The sequence below is a fragment of the Leuciscus leuciscus genome (assembly GCF_965113295.1).
Source record: "Leuciscus leuciscus genome assembly, chromosome: 25".
Taxonomy (NCBI): domain Eukaryota; kingdom Metazoa; phylum Chordata; class Actinopteri; order Cypriniformes; family Leuciscidae; genus Leuciscus; species Leuciscus leuciscus.
In genome coordinates, this window is record NC_138724.1 from 25,552,258 (window position 1) to 25,575,560 (window position 23,303).

General features: G+C 37.3%; 2 protein-coding genes across 3 annotated transcripts; both read left to right on the plus strand.

The window, feature by feature from the left end:
- Positions 1-570: 570 nt before the first annotated feature.
- On the plus strand, positions 571-16,575 carry ireb2 (iron-responsive element binding protein 2). 2 transcript variants are annotated; one of them, XR_014202833.1, is made up of 21 exons: positions 571-700; positions 6,133-6,231; positions 6,330-6,495; positions 6,780-6,917; positions 7,107-7,334; positions 7,430-7,499; positions 7,891-8,074; positions 8,167-8,306; positions 8,391-8,562; positions 8,650-8,750; positions 9,639-9,755; positions 9,849-10,008; positions 10,093-10,228; positions 10,995-11,079; positions 11,156-11,437; positions 11,572-11,676; positions 13,036-13,178; positions 13,466-13,613; positions 13,696-13,818; positions 13,946-14,232; positions 14,309-15,056. XR_014202833.1 is itself a non-coding variant. In XM_082160092.1 (21 exons), exons 1-21 carry the CDS (start codon positions 676-678, stop codon positions 15,608-15,610), a joined length of 2,922 nt encoding a protein of 973 aa, XP_082016218.1. In that variant the 5' UTR covers positions 572-675; the 3' UTR covers positions 15,611-16,575. The 2 variants fall into 2 exon arrangements, 1 of the variants encoding a protein (XP_082016218.1); XM_082160092.1 differs by lacking the exon at positions 14,309-15,056 and adding an exon at positions 15,497-16,575 and having other exon boundaries at positions 572-700; positions 13,946-14,131.
- A 691-nt stretch (positions 16,576-17,266) lies between these two features.
- On the plus strand, positions 17,267-21,509 carry psma4 (proteasome 20S subunit alpha 4). Its single transcript, XM_082160109.1, has 9 exons — positions 17,267-17,372; positions 17,888-17,913; positions 18,005-18,047; positions 18,175-18,337; positions 19,307-19,384; positions 19,486-19,574; positions 19,680-19,810; positions 20,325-20,448; positions 21,236-21,509. The coding sequence occupies exons 2-9, from the start codon at positions 17,911-17,913 to the stop codon at positions 21,388-21,390; spliced, it is 786 nt and encodes a 261-aa protein (XP_082016235.1). The 5' UTR covers positions 17,267-17,372; positions 17,888-17,910; the 3' UTR covers positions 21,391-21,509.
- The last annotated feature ends 1,794 nt before the right edge of the window (positions 21,510-23,303 follow it).

Genomic DNA, 23,303 nt, shown 5'->3' on the forward strand with positions numbered 1-23,303 from the left:
AGCGACCTCTGCTGCCTGCTGATTGGTCATTCACACAGGAGGAGCGCTATTTATTATATTATTTTAAGAAATATGTAATTTAGTATATATATACTACTATATATATATATATATATATATATATATATATATATATATAGCTTGCTACTTGTTTATTGAGATCAAACCTTGTATTAAAATGCATTGCATTATACAAAACACTGGACGATTTCTTAAAATAATTTATGAAATGGAAAAAAATTATTTGTAGATATGTAGAACTTCTTTGTCAATATGAATGTAGCATTATTATTCATATTTTAATTTCTTAAATGCCTAGTAACACGAACAACAATATTTATATATTTTTTTTACAATTAACAATATTTACATGGTTTAAAAAAAATGAGGAAAAAAAGATGAAAATTGCTACTTGTCTATTGAAAATGATTTTAAGCTATATGTTTTATATAAAAAATAATAATTAATTAATTAATCATCAAAACTAATAGATGCTCTCTTGACATCTATTAAATAACCAAAGTGATGAAGGGTAGTGTTTGTTGATTGGATGGCGATGTGCGAGACGCGAGATGCTTTCAGCTGATTGGACAGTTCTCCAGGGAGGAACTGTTCGCTGGTTGGCTAGCTGTTGTGGCTCGAGCGAGTGGAGTCGTGTTAATATTAGGACTCATCATGGCGCTGGGTTCACCTCAGAACGGTAAGTGCGGTTTTAAATGACAAAAATTAACAATATTCATCTAATTTACGCCCTGACAGAGAAGTATGTATCTGGTTATATGCGAAGTCACAAATGTGTGTCAAAGCAGTCCTCAAATATTCACTTATGAAAGGATGAACGAGTCGGTTTTTTCGTTAGCACTGCGGCTAGCGGCGAGAGAGCGACTGACGTCCAGATCGCGTGCGATTACACGATGCATCTCACGCGATCTAAAACTGATGTGTGTCAAAACTCAATGAGATGTCCAGCTTGACAGCTTCTGTTTAACACGTCTTTAATGCCCAAAATGTTGTCTAGCCAGGCATCTTAATAGGAACAATGCACAATCCTATTATGCACGATGCTCGGTTATTATGTGTTGTTTACAATAACACACATGTACCATGGTACTACTATGCTTTTTGGTGTTTCGTTTTCTGCACATGTACTATGGTAATTTCAAAGTGTTCTTACTTTAATGTGCTATGTAAATATCATTAGTATTCGAATATGATAATTATTCAGTTGTGAGTATTATATCTGATTTGAATAAGTATTATGATCAAATACAATCACTATACCATGGTACTGGCACAGAGAACAACGTTTGTAAGGCTAAAGCACAATCTTTGTATTTATTTCGTAACAATTTTACAATTACTTGATCTTCTAATGAAGTTGTTCTCTCTGGTGTCAAAGGTTCATAAACGTTAAACTTTTGGGGGGGGACTTTTTCGAAAAAGGTGATTCTAGACAAATTATGATTTTTAAAGGGTTAGTTCACCCAAAAATTCTGTCATTAATTACTCACTTTCATGTCGTTCCAAAACAGTAAGGCTTTCGTACATCTTCGGAACAAAAATTAAGATCTTTTTGGTGAAATCTTAGCGCTTTCTTTCCCTCCATTGACAGTCAATGCAACTACCACTTTCAAGGCCCAGAAATGTAGTAAAGACATCATTAAAGTAAGCCATGTGACTCCAGTGGTTTAATCTGAAGCGACGCAAGTAAAAAAACATGATTTACCGCTTTATTTAGCGGACCTTGTTGTGTGAATGTGCGTTAGAGATTTAATATTGTGTACATAAACTGGTAAATTATATTTTCTTGCGCAGACAAAGCACTTCTGTTGCTTCATAAAATTGAGGTTAAACTACCGTAGGTTAATGCTATTTTTAATGATGTCTTTAAAACCTTTCTGGGCCTTGAAAGTGGTAGTTGCGAAGACTCAGTGAGATCAGAAATCTCTCAGATTTCATCAAAATGATATTCGTTTGTGTTATGAAGATGAACGAGAGTCTTACGGGTTTGGAAAAACATGAGGGTGAGTAATTAATGACAGCATTTTCATTTTTTGGTGAACTGTCTAACCCTTTAAATGAGATGGTTTGTTAGAATAGCTAAATGCTTAGTGTCTTAAAATTAACTTAGTCTTGAAAAGCAAGTCCCAGGTTTATACTTTTGTGGGAACCCAAATGTCTCCCAAACTGTAAAACCTACATTGTGTGGAAGTAGGGATGGGGCCGATCCGATCCAGTATCGGTATCGGGACCGATACCAGCGTAATTCACGTATCGGATTTTCCCGATCCAACCTGCGGAGATATCCGATATCCTTGAGTCATGTCTGCGCTTTAACGTTGTCTGCTGAAATGACTCCAAAAGTGATTCCCACCGGCTAGTCTGCTAGCTGGCTGCAAACTGCGGAATGGATTTCCTGAACGGAGGCGCGGCTCAATGAGACACAGAGTTATGAGACACGCCACCGCTCAGGAAATCCATTCCGCAGTTTGCGGCCGCTGTGTGGAAATTCTTCACACTGGAAACACCGCAGAGCAAGACAGCAAAATGCAATGTTTGCAAAGCCGTAATTCAGAGCTCGTTGAAGCTCCCACGCGTCGTACAACACAACGAATGCAATCAAACATTTAAAAAAGCACCACGTTACTGTGCGTTCACACCAAACGCGAATAGCGCGTCAAATTCGCGTCTGCCGCGTCTAGTTGGACGCTTGAATATTTTGAATCCATTCGCGCGCCCAGAGCGAAATTGACGCTCGTAAAAAGCAAAAGTTTGAAGCGAAATTGACGCGCGTCTGAGGCGAAATCCGCTTGTCTGTTTGCACATGGCTGATGTTGATCGAGCATTCATCGAGAGAGTTACAGCATCGGAGCGAGGATCACCCTTTAGATAGTGTGTGTGTGTAAGATGTTTACACTTGCACTTTTCTTATATTTCAAGACTCAAGTATTTGACATTTTGGGAATGTAATAAATATTGACATGACCTACAGTTGCATATTTGTTTTCAGAATGGGATTTTTCCTGTTAACAGGATTTACTGTTTTTCTGACTTCCTTTTCTGACCTTATACTTACCATACATGCATAAATATGTAGGCCTACATATCATACTTGCCTGTTGAGAGGAGTTTATTTCAGCATCATATAAAATAAACAATAATGATAATAATAATATTAAAGCAAACACAGCTCTGGTATCGGAATAGTATCGGTATCGGCCGATATCCAAATTCAGGTATCGGGATCGGATCGGAAGTGAAAAAATGTGGATCGGTGCATCCCTATGTGGAAGTTTTTGGAAACTTGGGATTCTGATCACATTGGGCCTTTTTTAGAGTAACACCTTTTTTTTGTTGTAAATATTATATTTTTCTAATTGATTACACTTCTTCCTCATGATGACATTATACTAAAATAACATCTAGCTCCAACAATAAAAATAAAATAAAAACATTTATATATATATATTAGTCTTGGAAAAGAAGTCACAAGTGTAGGCTATACTTTCTGGGAACCAAATGTCCCCAAAACTGAGAAACTTTGGGAGGGAACCGTCCTCATAATAAATGTACTAGCCTGATTAATGTCTTCTTTAATGTCTGCAGTGGTTTCATTCAGAGCTATAGGTTGTATAATTATGATTAACTGTGTGCATGTTGTTCGTGTTAGTGCTCTGATCCTGCTGGTCTGTCAGCGAGAGTGTTATTTAACTTTTCCCACCCAGTATCTTTATCTTCCGTGTCGTAAATAAAGATCAGGGGATTTTTGTGTTCATCCATATATTATGTGGTGGATGCAGGTTTGTGTTCCTTTGCTGCAGTTTAATCTAAACTCCTCTAACCTAATCTAGCACGTGCAGCAGACGCAGGGTGTGTGTGATAAGTGTGTGTCTGTGCTTGTTCATCCTCCTCCACACATGCAGTCACACTGGGAACTGCTGAAATACACACTGCTGTGCATGAGCACTAGTGTGTGTGTGTTATATCATGATTTAGTTTTGTTGTCCTCTCTTGGTTTAGTGAACCGTCACAAACATTTTATTTCTGCATGGATGGAAATTCTTGTCTCTTTTTTTGTAATGTCTTCTGACAGTACACAGATCTCACTGCAAACAGACAGTGCTGGTGTTACTTTGCAGTGAAATTATAACACAACCTGTTTCACTTCTGTGTCTCTAGGATTCGTCTGTGGAAGTAATTTGTCTTATATATATATATATATATATGTGTGTGTGTGTGTGTGATATATTCAACTATTCCAACAACTAGGCTATATTCCAACAGTGGATGTGTTTTTCAATGCAATACTGGATCTTAAACAAAGTCTACCCCAAAAACTCATAGTAAATGGCTTTTTTATTATTATTATTATTATTTATTATTATTATTTACTATTATGATAAAAATACTAACAGTGCTCTGGAAAGTTCTTTGGATTTGACTGATAAAAGCATTTCTTTGTCCTTCAAAAATAAACTGCATGTTTTTTTAATGTTTTTTTATATAGGTGACCGGTTCTTTAACAAAAGTTTAAAAGACTTTATTAATGTCCTGAATAACCAAGAGAGCATTGCTTCAAGACATGAGAACCTTAAAGCACAATGAGGAAATGCAAATACTTAATTTGAAATAGTGTTTGAATTTTGATCATAATATTATGCTTTAATAGATGAACCCATTTCAAAGCTGAACACTGACATTTCACTTTTTACTTTTCTCCTCTTCAATGATTCTTCTTCAGAGCATTTCGTTTCTGAATGTTTGGTGCATCCCTTATTTGAACGTGAATTGGGCTTGTAATCTCTCAGTACTCACTGCCAACACGAGTAGCACAGCGGCAGACTTGTGCCTTAAATGGGAACTTTAAGATGTGAAGAGGTGAAGGTCAATGAACACGGTTCAGCGGTTTAAGAGTAGATACATGCTGCGTCCCGATTCACATACTATCCGTCCTAAATAGTATTCGAAATTAGAATTTGTGTGTCCCAAATCATAGCATGTTGAAATTAGTTTTCCAAAGATACCCGGAGGGTCTACCTTTTCCGGTGAGAATCCAAACAGTGACCGGATGCACATAATTAGCTGTCTGTTAAAGACTCAATTATGATGGAGTAATATGTCCCAAAGCTTGCCTACTTTTCTGCTCAAAAAGAATAGTATATACTCAAAGGTATAAACCTTTTCTTCACAAAAACAGTACATACTTTTAGAGCATAGTAATAAGTAGGCGAAATGGGACGCAGTAACACTCTCTCTGGCCTCGTTTACACTCAGTGAAATGTGACCAAATTCAGATTTTTTTGCTCATATGTGACACAGATTGTATGTGTTCTATGACAGTGTAAACGGGGAAAAAAACATGCATTCGGATATTTCGAGATCGGTTTCAGGCCTCATTCATATGTGGAAATAAATCGGATATGTGCCAATGCGACTCATGTAAACAGGCAGATCGGGTTTTCTGAGGCATTAGGCAACGTCTCCGCGGTTTAATGATGAGTAAAACTCCGACGCGCATCTGCAAAGGGACGGATGGCCTGACGAAACGTTGTGTCTTCGTACGAGAGGAATGTGGACAAAAGTTGACACAACATATCAAAGGTTGGCTTGCTCATCCTAAAATTTCGGACCCACTGCTCCTCGTTAAAGCCAACATTTAAACACAATATGCTCCTACCAGTCCTTTTCGTCCTCCTCCGCCTCAAAATCATGGTGATGTTTGGCGAACTTCGCATATATCGCAGAGCTAGCATCAAGCATAATTTGCGTTCGTCCATCTGTGCAAGAGAATTTAACCCTTTAAGCATGCGCGATGTTTCAGATAGTATGGCAAGTGTAAATACATGAATCGGATATGGGTCACAATTGAAAGAACGTGTAAACGGACGGTCAAAAAAAATCGGATTTAGGCAACAAATCAGAATTGGGCATCAAGACCTGCAGTGTAAACGAGGCTTCTGAGTTAAATGAGCCCTGCAGGTGTTGGTCTGCTGTCATCTGATTCTGTTTGGTTGTTGCAGGACAAACTCGAATCCAGAGTTTAAGGCACACAAGCCATTCTTTTCCTTCTCTGCTGCACAAATATATCAGCTCGTTCTCAAAATGCTTAATAAAGGCTTTTATTCTCTACAGAACATCCGTTTGTCGATTTGATCGACACTCTCCGGAGCGAGCAGTATGAAGAGCTGAGGTATTTCAACCCACAGAAGCTCAGCAATGATGCTAGATATGGTGAGTTAGCATAAAACTAAATAATTCATGCATAGATACAACTGACATCACTTATAAGAACATGCAATCAAATCACTAACTGGCTCTTTATCTTGTAGAGAGACTGCCGTTCTGTATGCGGGTTCTCCTGGAGTCCGCCGTTCGGAAGTGTGACGGGTTCTACGTAAAGACAGAGGATGTCTCTAATATTTTGGACTGGCAAACGCAGCAGAACCAGGCCGAGGTGGTGTTCTCACCCGCCAGGGTTCTGCTTCAGGATTTTACGTGAGTTATCGACAAGGGATACACGATTTGTGGAAAAGAAATCAAATTGGGATTTTTTTTTTTAATGATCATTTCGATTTAGAAAAAAAAAAAATCCAGGTTTAAGAACACGGTGTATATTAAATTCAGTTGCAGTCTTTGCAATTTGATGACAACACTAAGCCTGTATTGTGATTTCAGCTTTATTTTGATTAATCGGGCAGCCCTTAACAACATCTGCACATTAACTGGGCCTGTTCATAAAGTTGGACATGTCCTGATGCGTCCATTGTGTGTGTTCACAGGGGAATTCCTGCTATGGTGGATCTGGCTGCCATGAGAGATGCTTTAGCTAAACAGGGGGTTGATCCAAACCTGGTGAACCCAAGATGCCCCACAGACCTCATCGTAGATCATTCGCTTCAGATTGACTACAGCAAATGGTGAGAGTGAACGCATGGGCAAGAGAAAGGATTAAAACAGTATTTATGTTTAAAAACCCTATAATTACAGCATTAGTATAAACAATGATTATGCCCAGAAGTCATTTTATGAACTTAACCAGGCAAGATGCAACACGTTTTCACTGTCAAGCGACAGAATGACTAACAATGGTTTACCTCATTTCTCAGTGGCATCCAGAGCCCTTCAGTCCCGGTGGATGAGAGTCAAGGTGCCGCTGTCAGATCTCCTGCCGGTCGACCATCTCCACGAGGGAGTCACTGTTCAGGTCAACGCCCGGGTCATCGGGGCGGCTGCAGTAAAACCTCCTGCTCTGACGCCCCCAGTGGCAGAACCGCAGCAGTACAGATAGAGAACACACCCCTCCTGTGCCCCTTCCACCTGCAGCCCGTGTCAGAGTACGTCTACACCTCGCACACACACACACACACACTAATCTCACATTACTCTGTTTGCTCTCTCTGATGTGCTGATGTCTGTCTGACGCACACAGGCCTGAAACTATGATCAGGAATCAAGAGATGGAGCTAACCAGAAACAAAGAGAGGCTGGAGTTCTTTAAGGTGAGTTTTCAGAGCTCTCTGTGAATTTTATATCTACACAAAGACGACATAACATGCCATGCTGTTTTCAACATTTGCAATAATAAGAGGAAATGTTTCACGAGCAGCAAATCAGCATGATTTGATCATGTGACACTGAAGACTGGAGTAATGATGCTGAAAATGCAGCTTTGATCACAGGAATAAATTACATTTTAAAAGATATTTTAAAGATTATTTTAAATTGTAATAATATTTCACAATATTTACTGTTTTTACTGTTTTGATCAAATAAATGCAGCCTTGGTAAGCATAAGAGACTTCTTTCACAAATATTTAAAAGTCCTACAGACCACAAACCTTTGTACGGTAGTGCAAGTCTTGAGTTTGTGACTGTTCTCTCTCTCTCCAGTGGTGTTCAAAAGCCTTCAAAAACATCAACGTGGTTCCTCCAGACATCAACACAGTGCATCAGGTGAACCTAGAGTACCTGTGTCAGGTGGTACAGGAAGGGGAGGGGTTTATTTATCCAGACAGCGTGGTGGGAACGGACTCCCACACCACCATGATCAACGGCCTCGGGATCCTGGGCTGGGGTGAGCACGATGTCACTACTTACTGTTATTATTAGTGAAATCTTCTGTTTTGTTTGCCTCACGATGTCTCTCTCTCTCATGCTCTCTTTCAGGAGTTGGAGGTATTGAATCAGAGGCGGTCATGTTAGGTCAGCCAGTGTCTTTGACTTTGCCACAGGTCGTCGGCTGTAAACTCGTGGGGACCATCAGTCCTCTTGCAACGTCCATTGATATAGTACTGGGCATTACTAAGGTACAGCGAGGTCATCTTCATGACATCTTCAGTGAGTTTGCATCTGAAGAAATAACATATTAACATCTGATCTTTGTGTTTCAGCATCTGCGTCAGGCAGGAATCGACGGGAAGTTTGTGGAGTTCTTCGGGCCTGGTGTACAGCAGCTCTCGGCTCCCGATCGGACCACTATCGCTAACATGTGCCCGGAGTACAGCGCCACCGTGAGCTTCTTTCCTGTGGATGACATCACCCTGCAGCACTTTAAACACACCAGTATGGATCGCTCTGTGTACTTAAGACTAAAAAGACTAAAGCGATATTAAGGGTGTAATTTGACGCAAAAATGTTTTTTCTGATCAGTCTGCAGTGAGGAGAAGCTTGTGGTTTTAGAAGACTACCTGAAGGCTATCAAACTCTTCAGAACCTACGATGACCAATCAGAAGAGCCGCAGTATTCAGAGGTTGGTTCATTTATTTTTTTATGAACATTTCTGTCACTTTTGATCGATTGAATGCGTCCTTGCTGATTAAAGGAACACTCCACCGTTTTTTCATATTAAACTGTTATTCCCTTAACTAAGACGAGTTGATGCATACCTCTCTTGTCTCAATGCGTGCACTTTGATAGCACTTAGCTTAGCCCAGTTCATTCATTAGGGACCAAACAGAGATGAAGCTAGAAGCGACCAACACCTCCACGTTTTCCCTATTTAAATACAGTTACACGAGTAGTTACACGAGCAAGTATGGTGACACAAAATAAAACGTGGCGCTTTTCTAAGCGGGTAAAAAGGATAACTATATTGTATGGCGGAATAGCACTTGAAGTTGGGAGCACTTCGACTCCGGGCAGTAATACCATCACTCCTGAAAAATCCTCTCCCTCTCACTCCTGTCATTAGAACCAACGTGACTTTTTACTGCGCCGAGTCGAAGTGCTTCCAAGTGCTATTCCGCCATACATTATAGTTATCCTTTTTACCCGCTTAGAAAAGCGCCACGTTTTATTTTGTGTCACCATACTTGGTCGTGTAACTGTATTTAAATAGGGAAAACGTGGAGGTGTTTGGTCGCTTCTAGCTTCCTCTCTTGAGCTTTTGATTGAGTGCACGCACTGAGATGAGAGAGGTATGTATCAACTCGTCTTAGTTAAGGGAATAACATAGTTAAATATGAAAAAACGGTGGAGTGTTCCTTTAAAATAAATCTCAACTTTTGAAAGGTAGTGTAAATCATTGAGGAACCTTCACATGAAATGAGTAACCAAAAGACCAATATAAAAATCCAGAGTATATCCCCCGTAGGTCATAGGTCAGTTGTTAACAAATGTGATGTGGTTGGTGTCGTAGGTCATCGAGATGAACCTGAGCTCCATTGTGCCTCATGTCAGTGGACCCAAACGGCCACAGGATCGAGTCGCCGTGACTTGCATGAAGGAAGACTTTATTAACTGCCTGAATGAAAAGGTGAATGCACATATTAGCACACACAATTTGTCAATTAAGTAATCGTACCAAGTTGCTAGCTGGTTTTTGTTTTGTTTTGTGCCATCCATGTAGGTGGGTTTCAAGGGCTTCCACATATCCAAAGACAAGCAGGCAACTCTGGTCCCGTTCCTGCACGAGGGGGCTGAGTACAACCTGGCACACGGCTCCGTCGTCATCGCTGCTATCATCAGCTGCACCAATAACTGCAACCCGTCCGTCATGCTGGCCGCAGGTACGTCAAGACATCTGCAGATCTGATGTGAGCTGTTTGCACAGTGTTTAGTGCATCTCACGTGTATGTTTGTGTTTTCTTCAGGTCTACTGGCGAAGAAAGCCGTCGAGGCTGGTCTGACGGTAAAGCCGTACATCAGGACCAGTCTGGTGCCCGGCAGTGGAACCGTCACACATTACCTGAACACCAGCGGAGTCCTGCCCTTCCTCAAGAAACTCGGGTACACATAATATTAGATACACATACTTGAGCACACCAAGGTTATTATTGGTAACAAAAACGAAAGATGTAGTAATTTTTTTTTTTTTTATATATGAATAAATTGTATATAATTGTAAAATGTATATTTTAAACATTTCTTTAGTATTTATTGTTTTATTTTTTATATTTATTCAATACATTTGATTTAATTTGCTTTTTGTAGTTTTTTAGTTTTTTTTGTGTTCAATCCTATAATATATATAAAAGTAAATAATAAATATATTTTATATTATGTCATAATCACACTCTCTCTATATGTATGTGTGTGTGTGTATATATATATATATATATAAATATAAATACGTATTAGATTTATTATATATATATATATATATATATATATATACATATATATATATATAATTTTGATATTTGTTTAATATTTATCACAATGAAACAGAAAAAAAAATGAAAAGTAAATTAAGAGTATTAAATATTTATAAATACAATTTATAAATAAAATAAAAATCAATAATGACAGCTATTACTAAAACAAAAAATACCACTGACATTTAAAAATATATTTATAATAAATAAAATGAGTAATAGAAATATTTTAATATCACATTTATTACTATAAAAAAAACATTAAAAAAAAAATATATATAAAATGAAATAAATAATAGTGAAATTATAATAGCTTTTATGATAGCCTTGTTTCTCATAAACACACTAACAATTGTCTAAATAATGACCTCTGCATGTTTTTCGATTGTGGGTTTCAGGTTTGAGGTGGCGGGTTATGGATGTGCAACGTGTGTGGGCAACACAGCACCTTTACCTGAGAATGTGGTAGACGCCATTAAACAGGTGAGACCGAACTCTCATTTAGACTCTTTCTATCTGAGCATCTGCATCTTAATCTGAGCTGTGTGCTCGTGTGCAGGGGGATTTGGTGGCGTGTGGCGTTCTGTCTGGGAACAGGCATTTAGAAGGACGTCTGTGTGACTGCGTTCGGGCGAATTATTTGGCCTCACCCCCGCTGGTGGTGGCGTATGCGATCGCAGGCACAGTCAGCATCAACTTTGAGACCGAACCGATAGGAGTGAACGCAGAGGGGAAGGACGTGTACCTGCGCGATATCTGGCCGTCCAAAGAGGAGGTGAACCACACAGAGGAGAACATCGTCATCGCCTCCATGTTCAAAGAGCTGAAGATACGGATGGAGGTGTGAGGAGTTTCATAGCATATATTCTTCAGGAGATATAACAAAATGATTCATTTGAATTGATTGATTCACTGAATCTGTTGAATCATTAGAATCGTATGTTAATACAAGATGATTTGTGTGGTCGTCTGCAGAAAGGAAGTACGTTCTGGAACAGTTTGGACTCTGCCGAATCGGCCCTCTTCCCATGGGATCCCAAATCCACATACATCCGCTGTCCGTCCTTCTTCAGCAAACTGGTGAGTGTCATCCAGTGTTATTTGTATACTATTACTGTATTTGGTAATATTTTGAATTTTCAGTTTTCATTTCAATTTTAGTAAGTTTATGTACTTTTGTCATTTTTATTAGTTTTTGTTTTTATATATTTTGTTTTCGGTTTAAAAATACGTTTTAGTATTTAAAAGTTAGTTGCCAAGCCAGCATTTCTCATTTTCATTTAAGTTTTTGAAGTTAAGGTTTTTCATCTAATATTGATATACAGTACAGGCCAAAAGTTTGCACACATTACTATTTTTTATGTTTTTGAAAGAAGTTTCTTCTGCTCATCAAGCCTGCATTTATTTGATCAAAAATACTGGAAAAAAATGTAATATTGTGATATATTATTACAATTTAAAATAATTGATTTTCAATTTATTATACTTTAAATTATCATTTATTTCTGTGATGCAAAGATGAATTTTCAGGATCATTACTCCAGTCTATCACATAATCCTTTAGAAATCATTCTAATATGATGATTCATTATCAAAGTTGGAAACAGTTCTGCTGCTTAATATTTTTTCATAACCTGTGATACTTTTTTAGGATACTTTGATGAATAAAAAGTAAAAAAAAAAAAAAAATAGAAATCTTTTGTAACAACAATATACACTGCTGGTCAGTAATTTGGGGTCAGTAATTTTTTTTCTTTCTTTTTTTAAATAAATCAATACTTTTATTCAGCAAGGATGTGTTACATTGATAAAAAGTGATAGTAAAGAAGATTTATATTATTAGAAAATATATTTTTTATTTTGAATAAATGCAGTTCTTTTTAACCTTTTATTCATCAAATATATTAGGCAGCAGAACTGTGTCCAACACTCATAATAAATCAGAATATTAGGATGATTTCTAAAGGATCATGTGATAGACTGGATGTCACATGTGACACTGAAGACTGGAGTAATGATCCTGAAAATTCAGCTTTGCATCACAGAAATAAATGATAATTTAAAGTATAATAAATTGAAAACCTATTATTTTAAATTGTAATAATATATCACAATATTACGTTTTTTTTCTGTATTTTTGATCAAATAAATGCAGGCTTGATGAGCAGAAGAAACTTCTTTCAAAAACATAAAAAATAGTAATGTGTCCAAACTTTTGGCCTGTACTAACTATATATATATATATATATATATATATATAAAATAATAATAATAATAATAATTATTATTATATTATTATTTTATTTTTATTTTTATTTATTTTTTTCATCATTTTTATTTAACAATAACAACACGTGTCATTCAGATGCGGCTCTCCCCACGCATCACATTTCCACTGTATTTCAACATTAACGCGACCTCTGTTTCTCTTCGTCTCAGACTAAAGAGGTGTGCGCTCCTCAGTCCATTGACAGCGCGTACCCGCTCCTCTTTCTGGGTGATAAAGTAACGACCGATCACATTTCTCCAGCGGGAAGCATCGCAAGAGTCAGTGCCGCTGCCAAATACCTGCAGAGTAAACGGTAAGATGAGTTTTGCTTTTTTGTTAACTGTTTCTTTTCAATATGCTTCATATATTTGTCCTTAAAATCATTTTAGACTCTGTGAGTGAGTGTTACTGCGATTAGAAGTCAGATTTATTATAGTGAATTAGTTCATTTGAGTGATTTGTTTCATCGAGTCAGTGTTCCCAGAACTCCTGCTTGCATAACATTTTTGTCGTATAACTGCTTTTTATTACTATGTTGATAATTTTATGATATAAAGATGATCAGATACTAAGTCCAGTTCCTCTATATGTTTGACTCAGTTTGACGCCTCGTGAGTTTAATTCTTATGGCGCACGGAGAGGAAATGATGCCGTGATGACTCGAGGAACATTTGCCAGCATTAAGCTTCAAAACCGTCTCATCGGGAAGACCGGACCCAAAACACTGCACATTCCATCAGGACAAACGGTTAGTGTCCAGACTGAACCGGCTTGAACATGATTCCTTCCGACTCTGAACTCATGGTTTGATTTGTGTTGTCCAATCACAGCTGGATGTGTTTGAAGCTGCTGAACGCTATCAGAGAGATGGAGTTCCCCTCATCATCCTGGCAGGAAAAGAGTACGGCTCCGGCAGCTCACGCGACTGGGCTGCCAAAGGACCTTATTTACTGGTACTGTACCCATAATCCTCTTCCCCGATGAGTTACCTTAAAATTCCTGAAATCCACAATTTCCTGTGATTCGTTCACCATAAACACTGCTCTTACTGACTGTCTTGACTGTTTGTGTGTGTCTCAGGGGGTGCGTGCAGTGATAGCTGAGAGCTTTGAGAAGATCCATAAGAATCATTTGGTTGGGATGGGAATCGCTCCGCTGCAGTTCCTGCCAGGACAGAATGCCGACTCGCTTGAGCTGTGTGGAAAAGAGCGATTCACCATTAACATCCCACAGGAGCTCACGCCCCGACATCAGCTCACAGTACAGGTAGAGCGACTTACAGCAGACTAAACATCACTTCTCTTTAGCATTTCAAAACAGTGGAACCAGTGGAGTCTGATTCACAAACAAATGACTCTTATGAACTGGTTATTTTTAGTGAATCAAAAACATACAGCACAACCTGTGTTGTCTGATTCATGAACAAATGACTCTTATGAACCAGTTCTTTATAGTGAATCAAAAGCAGGCAGCACAGGCACTGTAATCAGATTTACAAACAGATGAATCTTGACTCTTATGAACCAGTTATTTTTAGTGAATCAAAAACATACAGCACAACTTGTGTAGTCTGAATCACAAACAAATGACTCTTATGAACCAGTTCTTTATAGTGAATCAAAAACATACAGCACAACCTGTGTAGTCTGATTCATGAACAAATGACTCTTATGAACCAGTTCTTTATAGTGAATCAAAAACATACAGCACAACCTGTGTAGTCTGATTCACAAACAAATGACTCTTATGAACTGGTTATTTTTAGTGAATCAAAAACATACAGCACAACCTGTGTAGTCTGATTCATGAACAAATGACTCTTATGAACCAGTTCTTTATAGTGAATCAAAAGCAGGCAGCACAGGCACTGTAATCAGATTTACAAACAGATGAATCTTGACTCTTATGAACCAGTTATTTTTAGTGAATCAAAAACATACAGCACAACTTGTGTAGTCTGAATCACAAACAAATGACTCTTATGAACCAGTTCTTTATAGTGAATCAAAAACATACAGCACAACCTGTGTAGTCTGAATCACAAACAAATGACTCTTATGAACCAGTTCTTTATAGTGAATCAAAAACATACAGCACAACCTGTGTAGTCTGATTCACAAACAAATGACTCTTATGAACTGGTTATTTTTAGTGAATCAAAAACATACAGCACAACCTGTGTAGTCTGATTCATGAACAAATGACTCTTATAAACCAGTTCTTTATAGTGAATCAAAAGCAGGCAGCACATGCCCTGTAATCAGATTTACAAACAGATGAATCTTGACTCTTATGAACCGGTCCTTTTAAATGAATCATTCATATAGACTCACTAACTCGATCTGTTAAATGAATAGCTCTAGAGTTACATCGTTTGGACTTTGTGCTATTAATGCTGTCATTATTATAATTAATATTCACGTTAGACGTTTCCCATATAATTTATAGCAATAGCTAAGAGAGAATTAAACTTATATGTAAGCAAAATGGCCATTATTTAATAAAATATAATCAAATTGAACCAAGAGCTTGTTAATTGAAATTTGTCCTACTCTTAAGCTGCAATTTGCCTTTGAATGCATGTGTTTTGTCCATGTGACATCTAATGTTTTTGCCTGCTTTCGTTTCCAGACGAGCACTGGGAAGACTTTCAGTGTCATGGCTCTTTTCGAGAACGATATGGATGTGGCATTTTTCCGACACGGAGGCATCCTGAAGTACGTAGCTCGTTCTCTGCTGCTGTAGCCCAATCAGACTCACCGGTGGACCTCTGATCAGCACAGCGCCACCCAGAGGCCTTCAGGAGGTCTTATGAACTCAGAACGCTGTGCCTCTTGTTTTACAGAATCCTCCCGTCTCGGGGGATGTCATTATTTTGCACTTAAAGCAACAAATGTCCAACATTTCTCTCCAAATCATTCTCTCCACACCCAGACACGCGATTCGGCTCGCGACTAGGCGGCGTATTTTTGGTGTCTAGATGTGGAGCGTGAACTTTGGTAGGTTTGATTTGGGCATTTCATATTGCAGTGCCTGCAACACGTGTCAAGGAACTGTTCTTCTAAAACTGAGCTTTTCAGTCCGTGTGAAACTATGCGGTGCTGGACGCAAAGACTGCACGATGACCTCACAGCCAATGGAGGCGTCGCTCTTGTTTCATGGTGCTGTTTTTTGACACAGGCACTTTGACGGGAGTGTAAGTGTCCACACATTCAAAGCTTTCCAGCCCACTGTTGTTTCTTCATTTCCCAGCTTTTTGTTTCTGTATGAACGTCCACATATTTCCGTCACAACAACAAAAAGCACTCTTCGTTTTGATCCGATCCAGTAAAATATCAGTTTATTTATTATGATCGTCCATTTAGTGTCGTCTTTTACTGGGATTGTGAGTGACAATAATGACTAAAACATTAAAGAAGTTGCTTTTTAATGACATCTGATGGAGCGCCGAAATGTATGTTCAGCCATAAACATCATAAGATATATATTAATCTGAGCTCACATTAGAGAGTGAACAGTGAGTGGTTTTTGGTTCTGTCACAGTGCTGTTTGCCTTGTTACGATGTTTGGCTTCAATCCTTGTGTTCTGTATGTATAGACAAGTATGCAGCTTCTTAGCACAGGGGTGAATGATGCAGTAAAAAAAAAAAAAAAATCTTTCTTGGATTATGCTGTTATTGTAAATAATTTTTAATAAATAATGAGATCAGCATGCTGAGATTGTCTTTTCTGCTTTTATAATACCATAAGTTGTCACCCTTTATGACATACATTTCACTTAATTCTTTTAAATATTCTTTTAAAAAATCATCATTTGCACATTGAGAAAATTAATGGTAATGTAGCCTCCCTTACACTGGGGGCGCTGTGTTAAGAGCCATTTCTGTAGGGTGTAGAGCATATTCAATCTAGTGTGGCCACTCTCATCAGCACAAAGCACCTGGAAACTGGCAATAATGTGATGTGTTTCAGTAACTAATTGGCACTTTTTGCCCGGGGTGAACATAAAATAAAATAAATTAAATACATTTCACACTCTCACTAGTTTAATTTGTCTTTAATTTGCCTAACAATGTCCATTAGTGAATGTACATCCAGCACAGAAAAGCTTCCACATTTCTACAATGTAAAAATCAGAAAAATTATGTGCATCATTTTTAGTCACATATTTAAATTGTCTGTTTAGTTTACTCTGCTTAGAATCATTCAAAAAATATACTATGAGTAATTGCTCTTATGTAAAGTAATAAAGTATATACAATTAAAGGCATTTGAAAAGTATTTAAAATTAGCGCTTCTGTTACAATTCAATTTTTAAATATCGTTTAATAGCGAAAAGTAAAATTAAACCGCTAATTCAAGGAAGGGAACCAATCAGAGAGCTTCACGTAGCACACGTGACCCACCATGGAAGTGAATCCAGAGTGGACGCGCTTCTCGCTGTATGAGAACCTTTAGCGGAGTCAGAGCCGCAACAGTGAACAGGCACCGCGAGCACAGGCATTAGGTATGAAAATAATCATATTTTACTATATTTTACATCCTATATATGTTGGCCATCACAAACCAAAACCTTCTGTGCGTGTGCAAGGCGCGGAGATGATGTGAGATTAATTGAGCGATGGATACACTTAAATGAAATGAAAAGTTGCTGCTTCATGCTGTAATGCAGGTGCTAATGCTAAAGCTAAAACTTGCATACAGGAGAAACTGAAAGCCGCTTCAAATGTCATATTTATGCTTCATAATATCTGATTTATATTCATTTATGATAATAAATTCAGTGTATATTGTGAGCTGGATTTGTGTTTGTTCGGGTTTCTGTTGTTTTCTACTACTTTCTGTTTCATTTTGTTGCTCTGTGAGTGTTTAAGTGCTTTAGATTCTGACAGCAGTAACGTTACAAATCACCGAATTATTCAATTTAACAAATATTATAATTATTAATAATAATAATGCATTTTAAACTCTATGTGCAATTGATTACTGATTAATGAAGCATTTTCCCCCTTCTGTTTGCAGAGTTTATTTTATTTAAAGGCACTATGGTAAGTGTTGCACTATTAGTGGATCTATTTTTAATGCACAAAAAATCTATTATTAATTTTTAATAACGCTCCTTTTTGTTTTATTGAACAGTCTCGAAGATATGACTCAAGAACGACCATCTTCTCCCCAGAGGGTGAGAGTCCCCATATCCACTGTTTTATTATCTATTCTACTGTGAAATTATTATACCTGCTGATTTGATGTTACTCGCAAATGTGGTCTCAGTGTGTGTGTGTGTGTGTGTGTTGTGTTGTTGGCAGGTCGCCTGTATCAGGTAGAATATGCCATGGAGGCCATCGGTCACGCTGGCACCTGCCTGGGCATCCTGGCTAACGACGGCGTGTTGCTGGCGGCCGAGAGGAGGAACATCCACAAGCTTCTGGATGAGGTTTTCTTCTCCGAGAAGATCTACAAACTCAACGAGTGAGCCGTGTTTTCAGATGAGATTGGATTAGTTCCGGTTAAATCGTTTATGTGGCGATTACTTCAACACAAATAACTTGGCTTGCAAACTCATAAGCAAGAGTTTCCCAAAAGGAGTTGAAAAGCGCATTTTTATATTTTTTCTGATATGGGAGGAACTGTATTAATATTTAAGGTGTAGTTCATTAAATTTCTGTGCTTGAGAAATCTCTATGTAATGGGAGTGTTAGTTTACTATTATTTATACAAATTTTACATTTTTGTTTTTTTATATTTCTATTTAGCTTTATTTTTAAGTTTTAGTTGTATTCATTTTAGCACTTTAACTAAAACTTATTTCAGTTAGTTGTCAAGCCTAAGTTTTGTCTTATTTTAATTTAAGTTTTATTAATTGTATTGGTTTTGTCATTATTGTTTTTAATATTTCTATTTAGCTTTATTTTGTAAGTTTTAGTAGTTTTAGTACTTAGCCTTGACAACTAACTGAAATAAGTTTAAGTTTATTTTTTAGTTTAATTAAAGTTTTAGTAATTTGTTTATGTGCTCATTTGTTTTTATATATTTCTATTTAGCTTTATTTTTAGGTTTTATTGTCAGTAATTTTAGTACTTAATTAAATGAATCTTATTTCAGGTAGTTATCAAAGTAAATTTTAATTTGTTGTATTTTTTTATTTAGCTAATTATTATTCAGGTTATTAGTTAAGGTATTTTTAATTTAGGTTTTATTTAGTCATTTTATGTGCTTTTGTCATTAAAAAAAACTTATTTTTAGCTTTATGATTTTAAGTTTTAGTTTACATAATTTTAGTACTTAAACTTATTTAAGCTGTAAATGCTTATTTTATTAAGTTTTAAAAGTTTTAACATTTATATTTTAATTGATTTCAGCTTTATTTTGATTGCTGAAAATGATTTTTGATAGTGATAGATTACAATAACACTGATATGTGGTGATTCTGTAACGCAGAGACATGGCATGCAGTGTTGCGGGAATTACGTCAGATGCCAACGTCCTCACGAACGAGCTGAGACTCATCGCACAGAGGTGAGTGAGTCTGACTCCTGGTAAAGACTGCGGTGTGTACTTGTAAGACAATACATATGAGAACCTCAGGATTCATACAGTATGTGATTATGTGTGTGCAGGTACCTCCTGCAGTATCAGGAGCCAATCCCCTGTGAGCAGCTGGTCACTGCCCTGTGTGACATCAAACAGGCCTACACACAGTTTGGAGGTACGACAGCAAAATCAAAACAGTTGTGCATTATTAATCTGTTGCTAACGTGATCCTGGTGAAGTTTTGGGCTGCTAAATAAAAACTGAATGTGTGTTTTATCAGGTAAAAGACCCTTCGGTGTGTCTCTGCTGTATATGGGATGGGACAAACACTACGGCTTCCAGCTCTATCAGAGTGATCCCAGTGGAAACTATGGAGGCTGGAAAGCCACGTGCATCGGAAACAACAGCGCAGTGAGTGAAACACACACGCTCTGATTCTCCAGCTGGATGCTGCATCGTCCTGTTTGAACATGTGACACGCTTAAACTGGCTAACTAGTGCTGGAAGAATCAGTGAATCAGTTCATTTGAATCATTTGGTTTAATGAATCATTTCAAAAATAGTCACTAGGCTGACACTGAATATACGTCCACAAAGTTCTTCAGAAATCTTTCTTGAGCAGCAAATCATCATATTAGAATGATTTGTTTATTCATGTAGATTGTGTCAAATATGATTTTGTTTGTTTGGGGTTGGGTGTTCCTCTTAAAGTTAAATGATTTATGAATGCTTCGTGAATCAGTTTGATTCTTTAAAAAGAACCAGTTTTTATTAATTCCATGACAAATCAACTAATAATATCGTGATTCAGCCAGTAGATGGCAACGACATGCTGTCCTCAATTCAAGACTTCTGTTCTGTTATCACAAAAGAACACTAATGACGTCATTTCAGATATGAATGTGTGTGTGTGTGTGTGTTGTAGGCTGCTGTGTCGATGCTGAAGCAGGACTATAAAGAGGGAGAGATGACTCTCTCTGCTGCCCTCGCTCTCGCCGTCAAAGTGTTGAACAAGACCATGGACGTCAGCAAGCTCTCAGCAGAGAAAGGTGTGTGTGTGTGTGTTTGGCAAGACGGAGATGGAATAAATGTTTTAGCATGCAGACTTCTGCATTATGAATGATCATGAAACCGTATACAGACCCACAATCCATCTGAGCTCTCAGCTCTTCAGCTGCTCACGTGCTGAACTACAGTAACACACACACTGCTGTCAAAACTGTCATGCAACAACACACTCTTCTTAACAATAAAACATCAGTGTGACATATGGAGTCGCAATTACCTATTCATTTTTTTTATTCTTTTTTTTTAAGTGCATGAATAAGAAATCTTTTTTTAAAGGTTTTTTTACTAAAAAATATTTTTCTCATTTTACTTTTTAAATGCTTTTTTTTTTTTTTATTAAAAAAATATTCTTTCTTTTTTACTTTGAAGCATAAATGGGCTTAAAATAACAATGTATATGACCCCCAAAAGCTGTTGCTAATTAAATAACTATTCAGATACAAAATGTTTTAATCCATGAAACTCTTAAAGCAATAGTTTCACCCAAAAATGAAATTTCTGTCATAATTTACTCACCCTTGTTCCAAACCTGTATGAATTTGTTTCCACTGCTGAACACAAAAGAAGATATTTTGAAGAATGTTGGTAATAAAACAGTTGATGGACCCCTTGACTTCCATAGTATGGAAAAAAAGTATTATGGTAGTCAATGGGGTCCATCAACTGTTTGGTTACCCATATTCTTCAAAATATCTTTTGTCTTCATAATCTACTTTCATGGAAAAACATCTAATTATGTTCCCTCATTTTTCCTGCCGATCTTTGCAGTGGAGATCGCCACACTGACACGAGAGAACGGCAAGACCAGAATCAAAGTCCTCAAGCAGAAGGAAGTGGAAGTGCTCATCAAGAAACACGAGGCTGAAGAGGCCAAAGCGGAGAAGGACAAGAAAGAGAAAGAACAGAAGGAGAAAGACAAATAAAACACCTGCACTTGTTTTCTATTAAAATTCAAAAGCCCGCTGGGATTCCTAAAGAAATTAATATTGCTCTGTCTGTTCATCTGTCATTTTCTTTATTAAACACAAAACGAAAAGTTGAACTGAGTTGTTTTGTTTCTGATAATCGAATGCGTCTGGTTCCTCACTTAACGTCCCACAGCTGGTAATGTATGTTATATAATAATAGATTAAATTTAAAAGCGTTAATCTGAAAATGTATGCCTCTAATGTAAGTGTTGTGTAACCAAGAGTTTTCAGGTTGGTGTGCGTGGGCTGAGACTTAAGTATTTATTTGCCCAGATAACCTTTACAAAAAAGTTTACACCTGGTTTTGATATGCGTTTTGGTCGATCAGATCACAAGTGGACGACTCTAAATACAGGTGTAAACGGGGTTTACAAAACGTTTTGAGCTTGTCCAGTTTAGACCACTACCAGAGATTGTCAAAAACACATTCGATTGGATTGCTTTCGTAGTGTAAACACTCATGTGGTCGAATAGCCACAAAAGACACTCCACCTACTGTCTCGATGCCTAAACATGGGACATGAGCTAGCCAGACGGGATTTAAACTTTGTCTACTGAAGACCCAAGTTTGGTTTCAAGATGAAAAACGTACCAAGCACAATGTTCTCTCACCATTCCGGATTTCTAACATCATTCTGTTCTTCTTCTAAGGCTTAATGGAATCTCTCGACTGATTTGACGTATTTTGTGGGCTTTCTAAGAAGCGCGGGAAAATTAGGCACGTGTTGCATAAGCGCGCGAATGGATTACTGTTTCAGAGGTCAGACCTGAACACACCGACAAGCTCGCAGAGTAACCCGGCTACGTAGAAATGTTAACGTGTCACACGCTGAGAGAATTTAGGTCATTTTAATGGACGAGATTATTGTGATGTAATGATCGTTAAGTGCGTCTGGCTCGCGGCTCTGTTCATAGCGACAGACTCTCCTCAGTTCAGCTTGTCTACGGGAGGGAGTCAGTCAGTCAGTGTTTCTGAAGGTACAGTACCTCAAAGGAAAATGGGTTCAGACTGATGATGTGTCATGTCTAATGATCATGAACAAATTCAAGTGAGGTTGAGAAATAACCAAGCAAATATTTAGAGTTTTGGTAGTTTATTTATTACCATTTGAGTTAGATTTGAGGTGGGGTTAAGTTATAAATTAGAGGTATTCCTAAACTTTGATAATCTAAAGTTTGGATTTTATATATATTTTATATATACCCCGGTTTCACAGACAAGGTTTAAACTAGTATCAGACTAAAATGCATATTTGAGCTGTTTCAACTGAAAGTAACTTGCACTGACATTAAAATGTGTCATTGTTTTGTCTCAAGATGCACACCAGTATTTTTTTATTTATTTTTAAAGGGACTTTTATAAAAAAAAAAATACTTAAATGTCCTAATTTGAACTAAGGTCAAATCCTGGCTTAATCTAAGCCATGACCATGAAACAAGGCTAGTATTCATTGTCTGGTAAAAATTGAATAAAGTAAATTGCAGTTAAGCAATTTATTATGGCTATTTCTCATAAAATGCAGTTACTTCATGAACATGGACGTTTTACAATGACTAATTAGTTTTGCCATGCATATTTGATGTGTTGTTTATGCTCTATGTATTTTATTTTTGTCTTGCCACGGAGAATGATGGGAAATGTAGTTTTGTTTTATAAGCCTGACAGCTTATAAACACTCTAAATGACTCTTTCTCATCAACTAAATTGTACTATCATTAACAATTAAATCTTAATTATGATAAATCATTGGTTGGTTTTTCAGTGAATAATACTTGCAAGAACCATTTTTCTTAGAAGACCCAAAAGCACATTTATTAACTTTAGTCTAGTGTCAGTAGTTTAACATTTGTTCAGTTCACATTTTTTC

Bases quoted from the DNA above. Each gene is read 5' to 3' on its own strand.
- ireb2 (XM_082160092.1), top strand. From the start codon at position 676: ATGGCGCTGGGTTCACCTCAGAACG. The intron at 8,307-8,390 runs GTACAGCGAGGT...TTTGTGTTTCAG, and splicing joins TAGTACTGGGCATTACTAAG to CATCTGCGTCAGGCAGGAAT. The intron at 11,677-13,035 runs GTGAGTGTCATC...TCTTCGTCTCAG, and splicing joins CGTCCTTCTTCAGCAAACTG to ACTAAAGAGGTGTGCGCTCC.
- psma4 (XM_082160109.1), top strand. The intron at 18,048-18,174 runs GTGAGAGTCCCC...TGTTGTTGGCAG, and splicing joins GACCATCTTCTCCCCAGAGG to GTCGCCTGTATCAGGTAGAA. The intron at 19,385-19,485 runs GTGAGTGAGTCT...ATGTGTGTGCAG, and splicing joins CTGAGACTCATCGCACAGAG to GTACCTCCTGCAGTATCAGG.